General features: G+C 46.6%; 1 protein-coding gene across 6 annotated transcripts in view; it reads right to left on the bottom strand.

The window, feature by feature from the left end:
• Window positions 1-20,872, bottom strand: part of C2CD3 (C2 domain containing 3 centriole elongation regulator) — a 59,905-nt gene that overhangs the window by 4,893 nt on the left and 34,140 nt on the right. For 2 of the 6 annotated variants that reach the window (XM_075107372.1, XM_075107464.1), the window contains exons 25-32: window positions 17,031-17,169; window positions 14,862-14,926; window positions 11,245-11,450; window positions 10,450-10,550; window positions 9,349-9,525; window positions 8,188-8,405; window positions 5,006-6,017; window positions 4,230-4,332 (exon numbers count right to left, since the gene is read on the bottom strand). In XM_075107372.1, the coding sequence (XP_074963473.1) occupies window positions 4,230-4,332; window positions 5,006-6,017; window positions 8,188-8,405; window positions 9,349-9,525; window positions 10,450-10,550; window positions 11,245-11,450; window positions 14,862-14,926; window positions 17,031-17,169 (2,021 nt within the window). The remainder of the gene's footprint in view (window positions 1-4,229; window positions 4,333-5,005; window positions 6,018-8,187; window positions 8,406-9,348; window positions 9,526-10,449; window positions 10,551-11,244; window positions 11,451-14,861; window positions 14,927-17,030; window positions 17,170-20,872) is intronic. The other 4 variants (XM_075107719.1, XM_075107552.1, XM_075107639.1 and 1 more) reach the window with 4 other exon arrangements.

The following is a 20,872-nucleotide window of genomic DNA, read 5'->3' as shown; positions in this document are numbered from 1 at the left end:
GGGCCCAAACCTGAGCCCAGCATTCGAGGTGGGGCCTCCCCAGGGCCGAGCACAGGGGCCCCATCCCTGCCCGGCTCCTGCTGGCCACACCAGGGCTGACACAAGCCCGGGGGCTGGTGGCCTCCTTGGCCACCTGGGCACTGCTGGCTCATATTCTACATGCACAGGTGTGAACTAAAGAGAGAGAAGTTTAAAAGCACTGTTAATGCTCCCAGTGCCCACAGAAGCCTCATGAAATCACATTTGCACATTTAGTTTCACTGCCAGTTTTGGGATACAGCTACAGGAAAGAGCTACACTTTTACACTTAGCTCTGTATAAAGTTATTTTTCTTTGAAATATGCAAATTCCTTGCACATGTAACATTTAGAAGACATTCTAGCCTCAGCGCTGCATTTTCAAGACGATACATCAAACGGGCAATTTCAAACAGTCAGAGTTTTAACCTTCCGCACGGTTTCGAGAGCCCGCGGCTGAAATGTCGTGTTTACACCACTCCTTGCCTCGGAAACAGGCTTTGCCAGTTCCGACTATGGCCGGAGCACAGGCAGCGCTACTGCTGGGTCTCTCCCTCTCCGTCTCTACGCCAACACAGTCACAGGCTCCGCGTATCCGATGCTCGGCCACGAAACGCACACGTTTCACCAGAAAGATGCAAGAGAAAAGACTTGAGCACAGAAGATCACCCTTCACTTTTCTTTTTATAGAAATGGCAGCGATACTGCAGGACACTTAAACCAGCCGAGGATTACCTAATTGCTGCGTGCCAGGGGCTGGGGTAAAGCAATAAAGCCAACAGATTTATTAGCATTTTATAGGTCTTGGAGGGGGGGTGGCTTATTTGAAGGTCAAAGACTTCTAGTAACTGAGGCGGAGAATGTACCCTGTGGCTCAGCAATGAGCTTAAAAATGGCTCGTTTTTCTTGTGCAGTGATGAAGGAGTGAAAAGAGGTGTGTGTTAATAGGCTACAACCCACCCCTGGAGTGACCTGGCACCTACTTCTGCTTTCGGGACAGGAAAAGGTTTATGTCAAATCACGGACCACAGCCAGCGGTCTGAAACGGACGTGAAGGATGCTGCCACCTTCTTCTTCTTTTTCTGGTCGTGCAAATGAAAGAGAAGGTCAGCGTTTCTGTTCAGCAGGTTAGGAGGACGGATTTAGCAAGTAAAAAGCCTTAGCTCTGTTCTCTGGGTAAGCTGAGTAAGGAAAAAAGAAGAGCTTTAGTGGCTGCAACTGAAGTGGCAGCAGATCAAGGAGAAACATTACAACCACGAAAGGATGTTCCGACCATTGCTAATCTGCAGTTTTAGAGGAGATAAAAGCCTCTTATTCTGAACCTGCCCAAGTCTCTGTTACAAAAGCATTATTTCTAATTTACTCTGAAAGTAAATCTATGTGTATACAAATACTAATTATTCTGAGTAAAGCTGGTTTCCATATAAGTTTTTTATCCTTTTGGAATATTTGGGGTGAGGGGAGGATAAAAGATATTTTCACGAAAAGTTTATGAACTCTTCAATTTTTTAAATACTTCCTCCTGCTCCCCCAAAACCCAGCTTCATTACCAGGACAGCGGGCCAGCTCTGAAAGGCAGCAAGCCTTAACACGGGTTTCCCAGCCCGCATCTCACTGGAATCACGTTTCATTATTTTCACTCTAGCAGACGATTGCCCCAAGCCCTAACCAGAACCAATGCTGCCATTCCCTCTGTGTGAAACAATGCGCCCAGAGAGGTTAAATTTTCGCCCTGAAAACATCAGCAAAAGTGTATAAAATACTATGGAACTTCGGAAGGCAGTAAAGGGGAAGAGGGAGGAGAGGCAACGGTCAGAAATAAGGTTTGGACAGTACTCATTTAAGAAATGGTTGTGGCTTTACAGTAAATGGGATACAGTGTCGGATGCGGTTACGTTTAGCCATGAACTTGGATTGTTTTCCCTAAGTTGTATCAGGGACTGCCTGGAAAAGGGCTGAGGAGAGGAAAGCGCAAAGCTGCTCGTTGAACTTGAAAAGAGGCAGAACGAGGACCGCTGGATCAGATGGGGCAGCTGGTGACCAGCGTGGAAGAGGAGAGCTGGGAAGCACCTCAAGAACCGGAAGCCTGATGTAATGGAGAAAAAAGGTGAAAGAAAAAAGGTGAGTTTTCGTGAGGCTCTGCAAAACGCAGGTCCCCGGAAGGTGACCGCAGCATCCAGCCTGAGCTGCTGCAGCACCTGCTCAGATCCCCGTGTCCTCGCAGCACGAGCTGAGGCAACCCTTGTCTCTCAAAACACCGCCAGCTCCTCTGACACGGCTGCCCGCTTCACCTTCTCGCCGTTTCTTCACTGCTTTGCGTAGGAAAAGAGGGAAAGTGGGGAGTCAGACAAGACGGGGAGAGGCGGCAGGAACACCACGGAGGCCAGGGAGAAGTTTGCCAGGTGCCACGTGAGCGAGGGGGACTGCTGATCTTCAGGCAAGAACAGCTCGGGTTTCAGCCTTGCTGTCCCACTCGCTGTTTGCTGAACTGTGCAGAAACCAAACAAATCCAGATTTAGAAACTGATGTTCTTAAGGCTAATTAAAGACAAAACTATGAGGAAACCGTTTTACCATTGGCATAAGTGAAAAACGTCTTGTTCTTCATGCAGGCTGTTTGATGCTGGGGGCACGACGCAAGGCACAACTGAGTCCCGTCTCCACAGAAGCCTACAAATGCTACCGCGAAGGATTAGCTGTAGCTAAGCCTGGAATTAAGCTCGTTTAAGGTCAGCTATATCCAAATAGTGCCTTGCTAATATCCTCCCTAATTATTCTGTTTCTAGCCATTAAGCTGAGCACTGCCGAGAGAGGGAATTCAAGTAAAGCTGATATTAATACTGAATATTAATTCAATATTCAATCAACGGAATAGTAATTCAGTATTTGAGTGGTGATTTGCAGACACACAGGAAGAACCGGAGTTAACTCGGTACCGAAAGCAAAACTTAGAAGGGGCGCATGACAGTGAGACGGAGGGGAAGGGGGCATCAGTGATTGACAGAAGGAAACGTGGAGAATTTGAAGGAGGTTCCAAAGGAGAAACACACCCAAGATTCTGCTTTTCATTTCCTCCAAAAATATTTAGACACAGCACAAAAAGGATGCTTAGCAAGCGCTGAGACGCACTGCAGTCTAAGTGTTATAATCAAGATACACCTCGGGATCGTTGAAGCACACTATGCCCAAGTCTCCTCTGCTAGAGGCCTCTGCTTTCAGCAGGAACAAGTTTCAAGGGCTTTAGGGAAAGATAATATTAGGTAAATCAGAGAAAATGATCATTTTTACAACATAAACCAGCAAAAAGACAGGTATTAGACCTGAGCTGTAAACACATTTATTAATGTAGAGTTGTTTCCATTACTTCAGAGCTATTAGATCCTGCCTGTTTCTGTTCTGTTTAATCAAGTGAGCTGTTTCTGACCACATAAATGTTCCGTAGAACGTTTGTTTCATAGGTCATAAGGGGGGGAAACCAACACATTATCTTCTCCGGGAGTGGCAAACAAACAGCCCAGCTGCCCCAGCACCCGATCCACATCAGCATCCACAGCAAAGCTGTGGCTGGAAGCAAATAATATTTAGAATTCAAAACAACTGAGCCACAAACTTTTTGGAAATAAAGTTATCTCTAACCTTTTAAATAAACGTTTATGCCCCAAAACCCCACCTATGAAACCGCAAAAGCAATAAACAGCTTTCCCGTACGAGTAACGACCACTCCAACTGTTGTACTGCTCCCTACATCAAAGAACAGTCACTTGATATGTCTCAAGGGAAGGCTCTCTGCTGCAAACTCTAAGCGATATCTATCTGTCTTTCTAAAAAGATATAAATTGGAGTCATAATTACGAGTTACAGCTTCCATCCTCGTGATTATGCGCCTTACCTCACATTAAAGGAGTGAGCGCCTGCCACGCCAGCCTGCTGACGTGAGCGAGCGCCGACCCCAACGAAGAGCAACGTTCACTGAGAACAGACAAACGGGTTAACAGAAATGCATAAATATCACAGATGCCACAGCCAGGAATGCTGAAAATTATTCTCACAGCGAGGAGAGATATCAGAAAGATTCTCCTTGACTTGATTTGGAAGCCATCACCTCCAACCTGAGCGCTGACAGGCAAAGACAGGCAGAAGTACTTCCGTTCCAGCTTTAACGAAGGGACTCGCTTAAGCCAGGACCACAGAGGAAAGGATGTCCCATACTTACTTTCAGAGCTGTGGAAGGATGAGAAGAAATGCTGAGCAGCCTCATGGAGGCTTCCATCTGCTGGAGTGGAAGGAAGAAGTTGGGAAACACAACAGGATCAGGTCTGAGCAGGGCTGTTAAGGAAGAACCTTCGGCAGCGTGTAGTTGCACAGAGCTCCACAGGAGCTGCAGGCGTGGAGTAAGCCTCACCGTAAAAAGCTGTTAATGGATCCCAGATGGTGAGTCTCCTTCATTTTAATCGATAATTCTATCGTTCTGAACACTTGGTTCTCTCACCTGGCCTCCCAGAGCATGGGACACCAACTTGCTTTACATTAATACTTCACGTATTTGTAGAGTATTTCATCCTGCAAAAATTCCAAGCCACCTTAGTGAAACTGAATGCGAGATATGGGATCTGCGCAAGAAATGCAGGGAAGTCTTTTAAAAGCAAAATAAACTATGTTTCTTTAAATACGGAAAAAAAAAACCACAAGAGCTGTAATATACGGAGAAAAACAACAAGGAGAAAAAAATACAAGAAACTACCCAAAATGCAATAACTCTCACAGATCACAGAACGTATTGGTTGAAGATGGCAGGGAAGCCATCACTGTGTTGTGCGAAACGCAATGTAACAGCGTCTCCCAACACCTTCCCAGGTCACCCATTCTAGACTCATTTTACAGGGAAGAGCTCCACACCGGGAATTTCTCTTTTCTGAGGCCAGTGAGATTCTAAGCAAGAAACAGGACGCGCTCCTTGAATGCAACGTGTGTTTAAGAAAAGAAGGATACAAAACAGTTTTCGGGTCGACAGACTTTTCCAGTGGGTCTTCGCTAGTGTCATCAGAAAAGCTTTCACTGTTTCCTTCCAAGCCTGCTTGGGCTGATACGCTCTTAACACAGATATCGTCGGAAGCACTTCTTTCCTCACCCTGATGATCTTCATTTACAACCCCACCGTTCTCCTCCTTCTCTCCTTCTGTGGTTTGTGGGTTGGTCAAGCCAACATCGGGTGGAAATGCCAGTAGTTCTTCAGAGGCGGCACGAAACTCTACATTTTGCTCCATAGGTTTAGCGTTAAATGCTCTCTCCCAGTCACAATTTCCATTTTCTACAGGGCCATTGGCTGTTTGATGAACTTTGGACAAATGATCAGGCTGAAACAGCTCCTTCTCCGTTGTTTCCGTGCCACTACTCAAGCTTTGAAAGCCTTCTGTTACCGCCCAAGGACTGTCCTTGTCTGCGTGGAGGCTAACGCATGAGCTAAGGGCGGCGAGCGCGCTTTGGTTGTCACCTTGTAGGAAGCTGGAGAAGGTGCTGCTCCGCCCGCTGTTTCCTCTCTGCAAACAGCCTACATCCACCGAGCGCTGATCGTCAGCACCCTGCTCCGCTTCAGACAGCACGCTGGACCAGGGACTAGTTTTGTCTGTTATGGTTGTTATTTCGTTAAGAGCTCGTGGTTCTATAACATCTTCTTCGTATTCTTCTTCACTGTGTGTCTGGATGGCAAAAGCACCTTTGCCTTCCCGGATGTAGTCTGTTGGCAAAGGATGCTCATTGTCAGGGACAGCGTGCTCTAGAAATTCATGCAACATGTGTCTCTCGAACACGGGTCTCCCAAAGGAGCATGGCTGCTGTGTATCGCTGCAAATGCTGGGTGAGTCCAACTCAAGTTGGCCTTGGCATACTTCAGTTCCACCTTCTTCATCCTGCTGGTGGGATGCACGTGTAGCACCCAGCTCTCTGCCGCTGTCCTGATGCACGTTAGAAGATTCTTCACTATTTTTAGTTATAGTCTGTAAGTCTGATTAACAGAAAACAGCATCAGTAAATGCACAGAACAACAATTCAACTTTTAGCTGATTTATTTGGGCTTTTTGCAGAAAATCGTATATGCAAGAATGGTTAGGAGTTAAACGTGCGCAGCTTTGCCGAACACTCTGCTGATGCGATCGCGTTCTGCTCTCTTTACCATCGGCAAGGCCAGGAGAGGGACAGAAATGCTAAGGAAAAAGGGAATATTTGGGATGAAAAAGAACTAGAGATACCTACATCAATGCAAAGAAAAAAAACTGGACAGTGAAAATACTCTGATATACAGCGTACACCTAAATGGAAAAAATACCTATTGCTTGGAGTGGCTAAAACCAGTCTGGGCAGTTCAGACCACACAGGAAGGAGAGAGGATTCATCTAGACAGGGAAGATGGATACTCTAACCACCTTCTCCTCTCATGGCTTTCCCAGTTTTATGTAGGGGCCCAGTAGACACAGTTGTTACTGACATTCTCCAGTTTTCAGTTCGATTTAGCAACCCGAATCAAACGAGAGGCAATTGTTAATTAAATGTTTGTAAAACAGAAATTTGCTCAGGACTATTGCTCCGTTGTGGTGGTAAAAACATAAAGTCTGAGAACAAAGAGCTGCCTGTGCTCCTAACGCAGGCTCTGAAAAAAGGTGACTGGATCAGAAGCCTCAACAATAACAAAATCTGTGCAATCCTGAAAACCTCTGGGGATTTTACAAATTCTTTAAAAAGCCACGATCATCTATTTTTGGTTCCTGGTTAGCAGCTCCTATTCATTTCTTGCATTCTTTGAGAAATTCATTGACTAGTGTTAGGTTAAATGGCAAACTAATGCTACTCTGAGGCGAGAGAAGGCGGCTTGCTATAAGGTAATGGTGGAGGACATTTGGAAAAGAAGGAAGAGTTTGAGACAGATTGCAGAGGAGAGCGTGTAAAGAAGCAGTAAAAGCAATTAATAAAGATGAGAAGGGGAATAAAAAGAGCAAAAGCTTGGGGAAGAAAAAGAGAAAAAAATGAGAAGATCAAGGTGGTGATACAAGAACGGCAAATTCTGGGATAATCATATGGGATAATCATAGAATCACAGAATCATTAAGGTTGGAAAAGACCTCTTGGATCATCAAGTCCAACCTCCAACCCAACACCCCCAGGCCTCCTAAATCGTGTCCCCAAGGGCCACGGCAACATGGTGGTTGAACCCCCCCAGGGACGGTGACTCTAGAAAAGTGCCTTTCAGCTCCACCTCCTGGAAGCGCTGCTTCCCCGTAGGTAGCCCCAGGCAGAAACAGCACAGAATAACTTTTCAACTGGCAGCGCTCCGAGCCACAGTTTATTCTCTACTCTGATAAATTATTGTCAAAGCACCAGCATAGATTTGATTTCCTCATCATTTTGCTGCTCACAGCACCTCTCTGCTGTGAGATCGGAGAGGCACGAACAGTTAAGCTAATGTTAAATTAACCCCAATCAGCGAGTGGGCTAGTGCTGAGGTGAAGAGCAGTTACAGCAGAACTGTTAGAAATGCCAGAGTGAGAAAACATACATCTGGAGACAAGGTGGAGATACGCTTTCCTTCCCTGTTGTGTCATTCCCCGTCCTTATTAAGGATGTAATTCTGTGTCCAATAGCACTAATGGCAGTGAAAATTAATTGCACTGATGCCTCTAAAAGAGGAGATGGATTTAATGTGAAAACCAGAGGAGAAGCTTCTTAGTAAGAGCTTTGTCTTACCTATCCTAAAAGAGCCTTATTTTAGCTATTCACTGTAGGGCATAAATTTCACCTGAAAACAGAGATATGCCAATTCCTGTTAGCAAAGCAGCACAGACTCAGCTCAGTTCCATTCTGTGGATCGTCTTTTTCTGCACGACCTCCCTTTTTCTACTGAACAGACACTGAAGTCTAAGTAGAATTTAGGCTATCTTGAGAGGGCCTTAACTCCCACCTAATCTTCCTTCTGAATGTTTCAGTTCAACACGATCACTACAGACAGGAGTTTGAAAGCTGAAGTTTGGAAGTTTGAAAGCTTCAGAGAGAATGAAACATTCTCCCAAGAGACCAACACATACCGATTACCAACACCAGGGCTGGTCCTGATTACGTATGAAATCTGAAGATACTTTTAAGCCAGCTCCTGACAAAAAATTCCAAACCAAGTGACAACTTACCACTGATGAGGCTGCTGACCTGAGACACCAGGTGACTAGATTTTTCCAGAAGATGGCATCCGTTGGGATCTACTTCTCTGCTCATTGAGCTCCGATGATCGCTCTCCTGCTCCTCACGACTTGCTTTGGATGTGTTACCATAACTGAAGTCAGGAAAAGACCTGGTCAGCTTCTGACTGAAGTATCTTTGAACCTCATCCAGCTCACTCAGGTTTTTTCTGTAAGCAGTGGTGAGAAATTTGGTAAGAGGGGAAAAAAAAAGCCTGTGGCAGACTGGTTCTATTTGTATCGTTCTAGTCAACAGCACTAAATACGCGAATACAAGATTAAGGGTTATTATTGAAAACTAGATCAGCAGGTAGGTGTTGAGGTTGCTCTAAGCAGGAGGCTAGCACTGAAGACAAATGCCGAATTAGCTATGAAACGTAGTCTGGAAGTCCAAAAAAAGGGAGCTAGTTTTAAACTTACTTAATCAAAGGAGTTGGACTTGAGATGACTGTCCAATAGAAGTCATACAGCAAAGAACATAAATTGACTTTATGACTGAGCTTGATAAAAATCTGAGGATTTCCAGCTGCTTAAGAGCTAAGGATTTCATGATATATTGCTTGTGGTAGCAGGGGAAGGGATGGAATGACATGGGAAGTCTCTTTCAGTCCTCTATTTCTACAGATAATAAATCTTCTTCTCCTAAAATTTATTCCTGATTTAAATCTAGAGTCTAGTCAAAAGAAAGTGCTTCTAGCAAGGAGAAAGGCATCCTGTTGGGAAAGGACATCCTGCTCCACACACCATGAAAATGCTTATGGGCTTTTCTTGTACCTGTGAAAACCACAGGTTTAACAGCGTGTGTCGCGTTATAGATGTACACAGGTGGATAAAGCAAAGCATTCGATGCAGATTTGGAAACAGATCCCTTCAGAGACTCACAGCATTTCTAGAGCCTCAGTCCTAATGCAGAGTTGCCCCCCTAGTCCCTGCTTTTCCAATCTCATCTCATCCTGCTGTAAATTGCACTGACATCCTCCCACTAATACCTCTTAATCAGTTACTGTATGTTTTCATTTCCTTTAAAATTGGATGCAAGAATTCTTCACTCTCAAGCTCTGCTTTGCAAAGCTAAGGCTCTGAATTACCTTTTTGGCTACAGCTCTGCGTTACCTGAGCGCAGTTAGAAGAGAAGCGCGCGATGACAGCGATGACGAGTCCATCTTTGCCACCCGGTGCGCGTTCCCTTCCGCTTGCTGCAGGGATTCGTGAAATCTGCGCACGTTCTGCATGTGCTCTTCATGACGAGGCGTGTGCGCTCCAGGGGGACTAATTCTGCTAGAAACAGGCCTACGTTTAACAGCAGAAAACAGGCTGAGATCTTGAATTGTGAAAAGTCTGCTAGCTAAGAACATCCAACATCTTTAAATGCCTTAAAGAGCCACTGACGGATGAACGTAGCTCTTTCGAACGCCATCAGGAATGGCATTTGTGTTTCAGATTTACACTAAACTAAACTGCAGCTACCCTCTCCGCCCTGGTTACAGTGGGGCTGACAGGGAGTGTGCGGCATCCGCTGTCTGCTGGGAGCTGCAAGCCAGCTGCTCAGACCGAGGGATGGTGGCCCACGGTGCCTCTAAACTTCAAAGACCCATACAGGAACCGTATCATCTCCTCTGTACGCTAAATAAACAAACCATGACTTAAAACTCTCTCTCACATGCTGCTAGTTAAATATATAAATGTTGATGCTTGTTTTAAGGGCCAGGAAGCAGGAATTGCTGCAGGATATCTGACAGTCCTAGTCCTGGAAGGTGCAATAGTACAGCATTTCACCAGCTGTCATTCACCGGGCGTGGACCAGAGCTATGGCAAAATAAAGGGGATATATCAGTAATCCTCTATTCTAACTTACGCTTATTATCCTTATTACAAATAAAAACTAACATAACCTTTATTCTTGTAAAGGCCTGGAAGAAGTATCTGCCAGTTTTAGCAATGGCATAGCATAAATCCTAGTGTAGAAGGATGTAATGAAACAAAAGAAACATTACTGAGAAGAAAAAGAAGATCTGGGCTTTGCAAAAAGGTACTGGCCTCAGCACTTCCATCTCCTGGGCCACCAAAGGGAAGCTGGTATAACCTTTAACTCCAAACACAGGGTAAGACCTTTGACAGGCCTTGATATTCTTTTCAGTGGAGGCAATAGCCTTCAGATAAGCAGATTTCTGAGTCCTGAAAACTATAAAAATGACCAATAGTCAGCTGACTTACCGTTCTCGAGTGGGGACACTGACTTCCTTTGACAAGGTATTCAATATCTGCTTGGAAAGGCTTGTAGCATTACTGGGAAATGCTGGAAAGCTGGCCTTCACCTGGAATAAAGAGGAACACCACACATGAACCTTCCACAGCAAGAAAAGAGAGAAATTGAAGTAGCATCTTGCTGAGCTAGCAAACAAAAACTTAAGTTTTCTAAATAGCTTTACATTTTCAAAGGCTTTTCCAGCACTGAGCTGAAGTATCATTTAACAACACTTATTTCAGAACTATTTGTTAATTCCCCCCATGCTAGTGAAGAGTAAACTGATGGAAGGTAGGGTATAAGGGCTCCATGCCAGGTGTATATCACACCCCAGCGTGACTGGGAAGTGTCAAGAATGAAACACACACAACAAATGGCAAATCTTCCAGAAAAAATAGATTCCTGCCAAATTAGGCATTTCCTAACCAATGAAAGGCTGAATCTGAAGTATGGTTTTGGGCATCAGCTGCCACCCAAAGCAGCAAAGAGAAAGGCACCAGACACCCAAACCCACCGAACATTCTCCTAACAATAAAAACCCCAACATCCACAGAGAAGCAATGTAGGGACAGAAGCCACTGGAGATGATTGTGACTTAGGCTTGAATGAGCGCTGTAACCTGCAGCTACCACGGAAACACACAGCACAATTATTAAACACTGATATATTAAACACTTAAACACTCCTATATGTGACTGATATATTTGTGCTGATTATTAGGAATCTAATCAGATATGCACAGGGGAGGAAACTGAAGTACGTACTGAAGAACTTGCTGGCTGGGTCCGGATCCTTGCCTGCCTTTCTTCTTTGAGATTATTTATGTTTTGAAGAGGGGAAACTGCTACTTTGATCTGCCCTCGGCACTGCCCACTGAAGTCCGTAATATTGTACCAGCCACACACGAGCTGGAAGCCAGAAAGAAGAGGAGAAAGGTCCACCGAGGCAAATCCTATCACTCGCTCGGTCTCTGGGGAAGAAGAGTATAAAGCACGTATTAATTTAAATAAAACATTTTCAGGAATGCTAAAAATCAGTCAGTTAGCCCTTGAAATATATCTAGGTTTTAGAGGGAAAGACATCTTAGAAAACTGAAAAGAGTGGTTTAAAAGCTGACGGCTCTCATGAGGGAAAGAGCAAGTAAAAAGTGGAATAAAAAAAGCAAGGACAAAAGAACAACAAGAAAAGACACTTAGATTTTGGTTGTTACCATGCTTCAAACTAAGAGGCTGCCGGTGCCTGACTGAGCAGCATGAAGAATTGTTTCAAGCAATAAACCGGCTTCCTCCCTACGGACTTGCCAAAATAGTTGTCCCCGCTGCAGCTCTTGATAACATCAACACTTACACGGGGAATAATTCCCAGCAGGATGCGGGTCTTGCTGCAGGTGTAAGAAAGGACACAAGGGTTACGTACCCTATGCAATACTTAATGAGACGAACTAATTAAACCAGGGTTGTAATAAAGGGAAAAATATTCAGCTTGAAAATGGGCTGGAAAGAAGAGACAAACAGATGTGAAAAAATCCCAGAATGCCAGGTTGGAAGGGACCTCAGGGATCATCTAGTCCAACCTTTCCAGGAAGAGCCCAGCCTAGACAAGACGGCCCAGCACCCTGCCCAGACGGCTCTTGAAGGTGCCCAACGTGGCCGAGTCAACCCCTTCCCTGGGGAGATCATTCCAGTGGCGACTGTCCTCACTGTGAAAAATTTCCCTCTCGTGTCCAATCGGAATCTCCCCAAGGGCAACTTGTGTCCATCCCCCCTTGCCCTCTCCATGGGACTCTGTGTAAAAAGGGAGTCTCCATCTTCTTTGTAGCTGCCCCTTAAGTACTGGTACATGGGGATGAGATCCCCTCTGAGCCTCCTTTTCTCAAGGCAGAACAAACCCAGCTCTCCCAGCCTATCCTCATACGGCAGCTGCCCAGTCCTCTGATCATCTTGGTGGCCCTTCTCTGGACCCCTTCCAGCCTGGCCACATCCTTTTTGTACAGCAGGCACCAGAACTGCACACAGCGCTCCAGGTGTGGCCTGACATAAACCTGGAGACCAATTCAGGGACCTTGGCAAGTGCACTCCACCTCTGGAATTGTTTTCTCATGTCAGAAACTCCTGTTTTGTCCCTTTTTGCCTTGCCAAAACTTTAAAAGACGCTGTTTTGTCATTACACTGTTGTGTTTTTTGTATATTTAATCTTTTCTGTCTTGCGAATTTATCTGAAGTACAGAACAAACAGTCCTGTCCAAGAAGAGGCTATTATCTGGATCACCCTAGCAGTTTCATTCAGCTAAAAACATCCCTGCAGAGGAAATGAAAGACCAGGACAGGGAGAGGGATTGGCAGGAGAATCAACGTGTACACGTGGTACGCTGCATGATACAGAGAAAATCTGAGCTACTCAGGAAATTTATTTTTGAAGCAAGAAATCTGGCAGCTGAACCTTTAATATGTAACAAGAAAGAAAAAACTCCAGCATTTTAAAGATCATGTCCTAGCAGTTTGAGTGGAAGAAGCTGGGCTGTCTTTCCACCAACAAACACACAGATTTTTGCACTTGCTTGGTACCAATTAAATATTGGAGGATCTGGGCAAACACCAGTTTGGACTATTAGCAGGATCTTTTATCATTTACCAACAAACAGCAGGTTCAGTAAAAATGTTTACAAAAAGCTTTTATGTTGTAAGGTTTGAAACTCAAGGCCTTCAGTTCCCCCGGTGAATGCTGAGACAGGGTACAAGAGCAATTGTTAAAATATATCCATGTCAATGTAAAAAAATTTGATTACAACTGGCGGGCCACACTTCAACCAACTGGAGAGACAACAAACAGCATATAAATCATAGAATCACAGAATCATTAAGGTTGGAAAAGACCTCTTGGATCATCAAGGCCAACCCCCAACCCAACACCCCCAGGACTCCTAAACCATGGCCCCAAGTCCCACGGCTACACGGTGGTTGAACCCCCCCAGGGACGGGGACTCCCCCACCTCTCTGGGCAGCCTGTGCCAGGGCCTGACCGCTCTGGCAGGGAAGGCATTTTCCCTCACATCCAACCCAAACCTCCCCTGACGCAGCTTGAGGCCGTTCCCTCTCGTCCTGTCACTGGTGACTTGGGAGCAGAGACCAGCCCCCCCCTCACTCCAGCCCCTCTCAGGCAGCTGCAGAGAGCGAGAAGGGCTCCCCTCAGCCTCCCCTTCTCCAGGCTAAACCCCCCCAGCTCCCCCAGCCACCCCCCAGCACACTTGTGCTCCAGACCCTGCCCCAGCCCCGCTGCCCTTCTCTGGACACGCTCCAGCCCCTCCAGGGCCTTCTTGTCCCGAGGGGCCCAAACCTGAGCCCAGCATTCGAGGTGGGGCCTCCCCAGGGCCGAGCACAGGGGCCCCATCCCTGCCCGGCTCCTGCTGGCCACACCAGTGCTGACACAAGCCCGGGGGCTGGTGGCCTCCTTGGCCACCTGGGCACTGCTGGCTCATGCCCAGCCGGCTGTCAGCCAGCACCCCCAGGGCCTTCTCCGCCGGGCACTTCCCAGCCCCTCTGCCCCAGGCCTGGGGTGATGCCTGGGGTTGGTGTGACCCAAGGGCAGGACCCGGCACTTGGCCTTGTTAAACCTCACACAATTGGCCTCGGCCCATGGATCCAGCCTGTCCAGGTCCCTCTGCAGAGCCTTCGTGCCCTCCAGCAGATCAACACTCCCACCCAACTTGGTGTCACCTGCAAACTGACTGAGGGTGCACCCGATCCCCTCATCCAGACCATTGATAAAGACGTTAAACAAGACCGGCCCCAACACTGAGCCCTGGGGAACCCCGCTCGTGACCGGCTGCCAGCTGGATTCAGCTCCGTTCACCACAACTCACTGGGCTCGGCCAGCCAGCCAGTTTTTTCCCCAGTTAAGAGCACACCCGTCCAAGCGATGAGCCGCCAGCTTCTCTGGGAGGTTGCTGACAACACCCACAGCCTTTCCCTCACCCACCAGGGGGGCCACCCTGTCACAGAAGGAGATAAGGTTGGTCAGGCAGGACCTGCCTTTCATGCAGCCGTGCTGGCTGGGCCTGACCCCCTGGCTGTCCTGCACTGTTCTGGTGAAAGACACGGTAAAAAATTTCCTTCACTGGTAAAAGTCTACTTTTAAAGTACTGCCAAATTAAAAACGGAACCAATCCTTGCCAGAAGATTAATGGGAAAAAAAGGATGATGAGGGGCAGGAAATCAATGGGTATTTATCTCCAGCATTTCTCTAGTGCAAGATAAAAAATGTCTTTAGAATTCTACTCTCTAGTTTACTTAATAGCATTTACTTTACTTGTATTAAATACAAGTCACCCGAGGAAGGGGATGCAGAAAAGTCACTCCTCTCAATACCACACCACAAACTTTACCTGCTTTATGCCACACTTTGAAGACCAAGGTTTGCTGTGGATCCAGGAGAAGTTCTTTGGATAATCTGTTAAGAACAAAATCATAATTTGTTATGCAAAGTAGGAAAAAAGGGGAAGTGCCGTAAAATGCCCCTGAGGATTCAATGCCATTGTGCCTATCCAGACAAATTAGTTTCCTTCTGGAATGATGGAGGGGTGGAACACAACAAAACCCCAAATCATTGAGCCCTCAAAAGCATAACTACCTTTACACGGGTTTGGCTTTTGCTTAATCAAGAAGTATTTCCCCCTCCTGGCTCTTGTTGTGAATTTCAAAGACAGGACAATAAAACCACAACGAACTGGAAATACAGTTTATCTCATGACTCAGTAATACAGGGACAGCAAAGCACTGGGGTTATCGTTGAAAGCTGTAATATTTGAAGTGGATTTCTGGAAAAAACTACCCTGGAAACCCAAGTGTCGAATGTAGAACAGCTTTTAAGTTGCTTGAAGCAATTCAGATATGACTCTGAACATAAGCAACCTATGAAACAAAACTTTGAACGTTCAGCTGTCAGTCTTTCAATGGTTTCATCTTCATATTACAAACTCCCTAAAGCCAAAAACCCAACTCAGCAGCCTGGCAGAAAAGCCCGCTCCTGTGGAGGCACCGGTATGTATTTGCATGCATTTTGTTATGGACAGAATACCCTCAATATGCTTTCCTGTCGCCTGTAACAGGCTTGTTCCACCTTGTTTAGAGAACGCTTTTGGCTGCTGCTTTGGAATTAGTTTAAAATCTGGTATAGAAACATTGGGGAAACCACAAGGCTGCAGACACAGGTTTATTTCTAAACACTACCATGTATGGTCTGATCTGCTGAGGTTCCTTGGAGTGGTCAATTCACCTGCTCTAATCGAGGCTCAGATGTCTAAGTCCGAGCTATGTTCCCTACACTGTTTTGGCAGAGAAACAGGCATCATCCTTAGGGAATTTTGTCCTAAGTTGGGTCTCTAACACAAGTCAAATGACTAACTGTCTGGAGGTGCCTGTGCCTCCCCAGTGACTGCAGAGGAGGCCACAGCCAGACAGCTCGGAGTCAGAAACCTAACTTCCAGATATATAAAGTTTCAATAGGTGAATCCAAGCTTAGAGCTCTGGTCCTGAACCAGAGCATAATTTCTAAGCATGAAACAAAGTAAAACACGCAGAAAAAGGCAATAAATTGGATCAAGTCTTACTTAATCTTAGCAAGAACCCTTTAGCAATTTGCAGCCTGTCATGGTTTTAGCTGGGATAGAGTTAATTTTCTTCCCTGCAGCTGGCCCAGTGCTGTGCTCTGGGCTTAGTATGAGAATAACGTTGATAACACACCGATGTTTGGCTGTTGCTGGGCAGTGCTCATACTAGTCAAGGGCTTTTCCAGCTCCCCAGGCTCTGCCGGGGGCACAAGCAGCCGGGAGGGGAGGGGGCACAGCCAAGAGAGCTGATCAAACTGGCCAAAGGGACATTCCATATCATGTGATGTCATGCCCAGTACATTAACTGGGGGGAGGTGGCCAGGGGAAGCAGTGGTCATGGCTCGGGGACTGGTGGCGTTGGTTGGTGGGTGGTGAGTGGTTGTATCGCTTGTGGTTTGGGTTTTCCTCCCTCCTGAGGTTTCACCTCACTCTATTTTGTTTTTCATTATATTATTATTATTGTTGTTATTACTGTTTTATTTTAATTATTAAACTGTTCTTGTCTCAACCCACGAGTTTTCTTACTTTGGCCCTTCCGATTCTCTCCCCCGTCCCACAGGGCTGGGGGCAGCAAGCGAGTGGCTGCCTGGTGCTGAGTTGCTGACTGGGACTGAACCATGACATGGCCCCATCCTCTAGATGGGGAAACTACAGACGAGTGGAAATAGACTGTCTCACCCACGATATTAAGCCAAAATACAATGCAGCCAAGGTTCTGTTTATGTCAAACTGCCCTTCCTCACTTTAGCTTTAAGACCAAGCCTCCTCAAACAACTTTTCACCCAATATGAGCACGTGGTGATCAGAAAACATGGAAAGAAGCATTTTTAGCTGAGAGTACAAGGTCCTCTAAGTAGAAAAATACCCCCAGACTGGATGTGTCCTTTTCACACCTAGCCCAGCTGTCAGATCCACAGTGTGTCTGTGCGAGTCCACATCGCTTACCTTGCTTGGTGCTGAAAGTCCCAGACCGGTGAGTCCGTATTTTCTATTACTGAAGTGGTTATCGGAGCATCTGCACCAGCAACGGCAAACGATACACAGCTACTGGGGGCTGTTACTTCACGTTCTGTCAAAGGACTCCCTAAAATTACACAGAATTAAGTACAGATTTGTTATAAATAATTAAAAAAAAAATCTAAAGGCAGTTCAGCAATTAAAAACAGATAATTAACAAGAAATCCACCATCTAGGAAATCACAGAATCCCAGAATTCCAGGTTGGAAGGGACCTCAGGGATCATCTAGTCCAACCTTTCTAGGAAGAGCCCAGCCTAGACAAGACAGCCCAGCACCCTGCCCAGACGGCTCTTGAAGGTGTCCAACGTGGCCGAGTCAACCCCTTCCCTGGGGAGATTATTCCAGTGGTGACTGTCCTCACTGTGAAAAATATCCCTCTCGTGTCCAATCGGAATCTCCCCAAGAGCAACTTGTATCCATTCCCCCTTGCCCTCTCCATGGGACTCCGTGTAAAAATACTCCATGTAGAAATACTCCTTTTCATTGGTGGAGCTGAAAATAATTTATATTTACAATGGGAGCAAATACAACATGACCCTTTTACAGAGCAGAAACTGGAATATTCAAGGGAGAAAGAGAAAAACTATTTGTCCAAGATCATCTGAGCAGTCAGAGGCAAAGCTAGGAATAAAACCCAGGTCCCTAGGACCCTATTCCAGTGCTTGATCTATCCTCCATGCTGGACCACAGAGCCTGGCAATCCCAGCTGCAAACACAGAAAACACCCAGCGTTACAAAAAGCAGTTTGACTTCACAGCTGATTTCTGAGAAGCTCACTTGTGCTGACTGAGTAAGAAAACGCACTGCCGGTGTTAACGATACCCCAGGATTAATTAACTTTTTTATAGCTTCAATTAGTTAATCTCAGAAAGACTGAAATAGAGAAACTGAAGGTCCCTGCAAGACAGAAACAAGTACCGCTCTCAATCTGTTATGGAGATTTAAATACAGAGGAAAAAGCGGTACATACAATTTAATTTCCAATCCTTGCTGGCTTCCCTCCCAACTTTTCCCAGCGCCCTTCACAGCCGTTGCAGAAGTGGGAGTTTGTGTTACAGATCAGCTGTCACAGTTCCCTGTATTTTCACACACAGAATCCCAGAATGCCAGGTTGGAAGGGACCTCAGGGATCATCTAGTCCAACCTTTCCAGGAAGAGCCCAGCCTAGACAAGACGGCCCAGCACCCTGCCCAGACGGCTCTTGAAGGTGCCCAACGTGGCCGAGTCAACCCCTTCCCTGGGGAGATCATTCCAGTGGCGACTGTCCTCACTGTGAAAAATTTCCCCCTCGTGTCCAATCGGAATCTCCCCAAGGGCAACTTGTGTCCATCCCCCCTTGTCCTCTCCATGGGACTCCGTGTAAAAAGGGAGTCTCCATCTTCTTTGTAGCTGCCCCTTAAGTTCTGGTACATGGGGATGAGATCCCCTCTGAGCCTCCTTTTCTCAAGGCTGAACAAACCCAGCTCTCCCAGCCTATCCTCATACGGCAGCTGCCCAGTCCTCTGATCATCCTGGTGGCCCTTCTCTGGGCCCCTTCCAGCCTGGCCACATCCTCTTTGTACAGCGGGGACCAGAACTGCACACAGCGCTCCAGGTGTGGCCTGACCGGCGCTGAGTAGAGCGGGATAATGACTTCTTTATCTCTGCCGGCGATGCACTTTTTGATGCAGCCCAGCACCCTGTTGGCCTTCTTGGCCGCAGCAGCCACTGTTGGCTCATGTTGACCTTCCTGCCCACCAGGACCCCCAGGTCCCTTCCCACAGAGCTGCTCCCCAGCCAGGTGGGTCCCAGTCTGTGCTGCACTCCTGGATTATGTTTTCCCAGGTGCATGATCTTACACTTGTCCTTGTGGAACTTCATAAGGTTCTTGCTGGCCCACTCCTCCAGCCTCTCCAGATCTCCCTGCAGAGCAGCTCTCCCTTCTGGAGTGCCTACTGCCCCACTCAACTTGGTGTCATCAGCAAACTTCATCAGGCTACACTTGATGCCATTTTCACACGGTATATGCTTTGAGCAGGGATAGAGCATGTGGAAAGTAAGATACCCATCACTATTCAGTGCCTGCGTGCTCCCATCAGCTCTGCTCCTGCACCAGCAGGAAATTTGAGGGGAGAAAGTCTAGGGTAGGTGAGGCGGTAATATTTTGGCCAAAATATCAAAGTTTATATCAGGATTAGGGAGGGGAAAAAACAATTGCTTTCCTGTCCTAGTCCAGGGAGCTATACGTGGGGTAGCAGGCAGGCTTTGCTGAAATTGTTTTTAAGTAGCTTCAGGAAATACCATTTTTAATCCACGCACAAACTAGACCTTTGTGACAGCCAAGGTAAGCCACGAGGATGGCATTTGCTCTGCAATGCGCCCGCCAAACCTTCACAAGACTCCTTGCATAAACGTAATTCAGGGCTGGAACCGTAAGCATTTTCTCCCTCACTTATCCTGAAATAACCTGGGAAAAGGTTTGTGAGAAAACAGGTCATGAATTAACTAGTCTGACTTAACTGGGTATGTTTGCACTTAGACGCAGATAGTTTATCATCAGATGAACACAAGGTCAAATTAAGGGATGGAGCTAGGTGTTCCCCAGATGATGCTGGCTCTCCTGGACTAGAGATTACTGAATGAAAAATGCAGAAATTATACAATTGCTTGCACTGAATTATAGCCCAAAAAGGAGGAGAGATGCTCAGGGTCCCCTCCCTTCTGCATGTGACCCTTCCTCCAGGCTTGGACCCTTTTACTCATGCTCACATTAGTGAGATTAATTTGCTGCAGCATATCATGGCTTGTAAAGCTGTAGCAGCATTTTACTGCTTACAGAGCGCTTTGGATGGTGAATTTGTAGCTGGCGAGATCTGCTAGGACTCAGCCAAGGGGAAACAAGATCAGACTTTGCAACCAGCTATCACTCAGTTATTACAGATTGTTTCCTCCTTTCTGCTTTCCAAGGGCTCAGCATGTGGCTTTGGCTTTTCCAAGGCCTTGCTCACAGAATGATCCAAACTGACGAGTATGAATCTGATTTAACTAAAAATAATTCTCATTTATGCCTTGACCACAAGGATTTGCATAAGAACAAGATTTTTTTTACAGTATCCACAAAGACCTCAGTTAAAACATGCCACACAAAACTCTTTACAGTTTGAGAAGACTGTAGGTATGACAATTCAAACACAGACATGGGCAATGTGAGCTCAGCTTAGAGAAAGGAGCAAGACCTGTCCAGACCAGCTTACCATCTCCTGCGTGTAAAGGCAGACCTAAAATCAATCTTTGTAGTCAAAGGCAAAACCAGCAGTTCTCAAGTGTTAGCTTGCTTTTCTTCAAGGGAAAGAACAGGCTATAAGAGAAAGAATTGTTAGCTCTAAGAAGAAAGCTCAGCCATAATCAAGGGAGAATTTAAGGACAGGGAACTGCTGGAGCAAGGCCAGCGCAGAGCTGCCAAGGGGATCAGGGGCTGGAGCATCTCCCTTGTGAGGAAAGGCTGAGAGACCTGGGCTTGTTCAGCCTGGAGAAGAGAAGGCTGAGGGGGTCTCATCAGTGCTTATCAATATCTGAAGGGCGGGTGTCAGGAGGATGGGGCCGGGCTCTTTCCAGTGGTGCCCAGCGCCAGGCCAAGGGGCCACGGGCACAAGCTGGAACACGGGAAGTTCCACCTGAACATGAGGAGAAACCCCTTTGCTGTGCGGGTGCCAGAGCAGGGGCACAGGCTGCCCAGAGAGGCTGTGGGGTCCCTTCCCTGGAGACATTCACCCCCCGCCTGGACGCGGC

The sequence above is a fragment of the Phalacrocorax aristotelis genome, chromosome 1 (assembly GCF_949628215.1).
Source record: "Phalacrocorax aristotelis chromosome 1, bGulAri2.1, whole genome shotgun sequence".
Taxonomy (NCBI): Eukaryota; Metazoa; Chordata; class Aves; order Suliformes; family Phalacrocoracidae; genus Phalacrocorax; species Phalacrocorax aristotelis.
The sequence above is the reverse complement of the archived record's forward strand: the minus strand, read 5'-3'. Positions and strand labels throughout refer to the sequence as shown.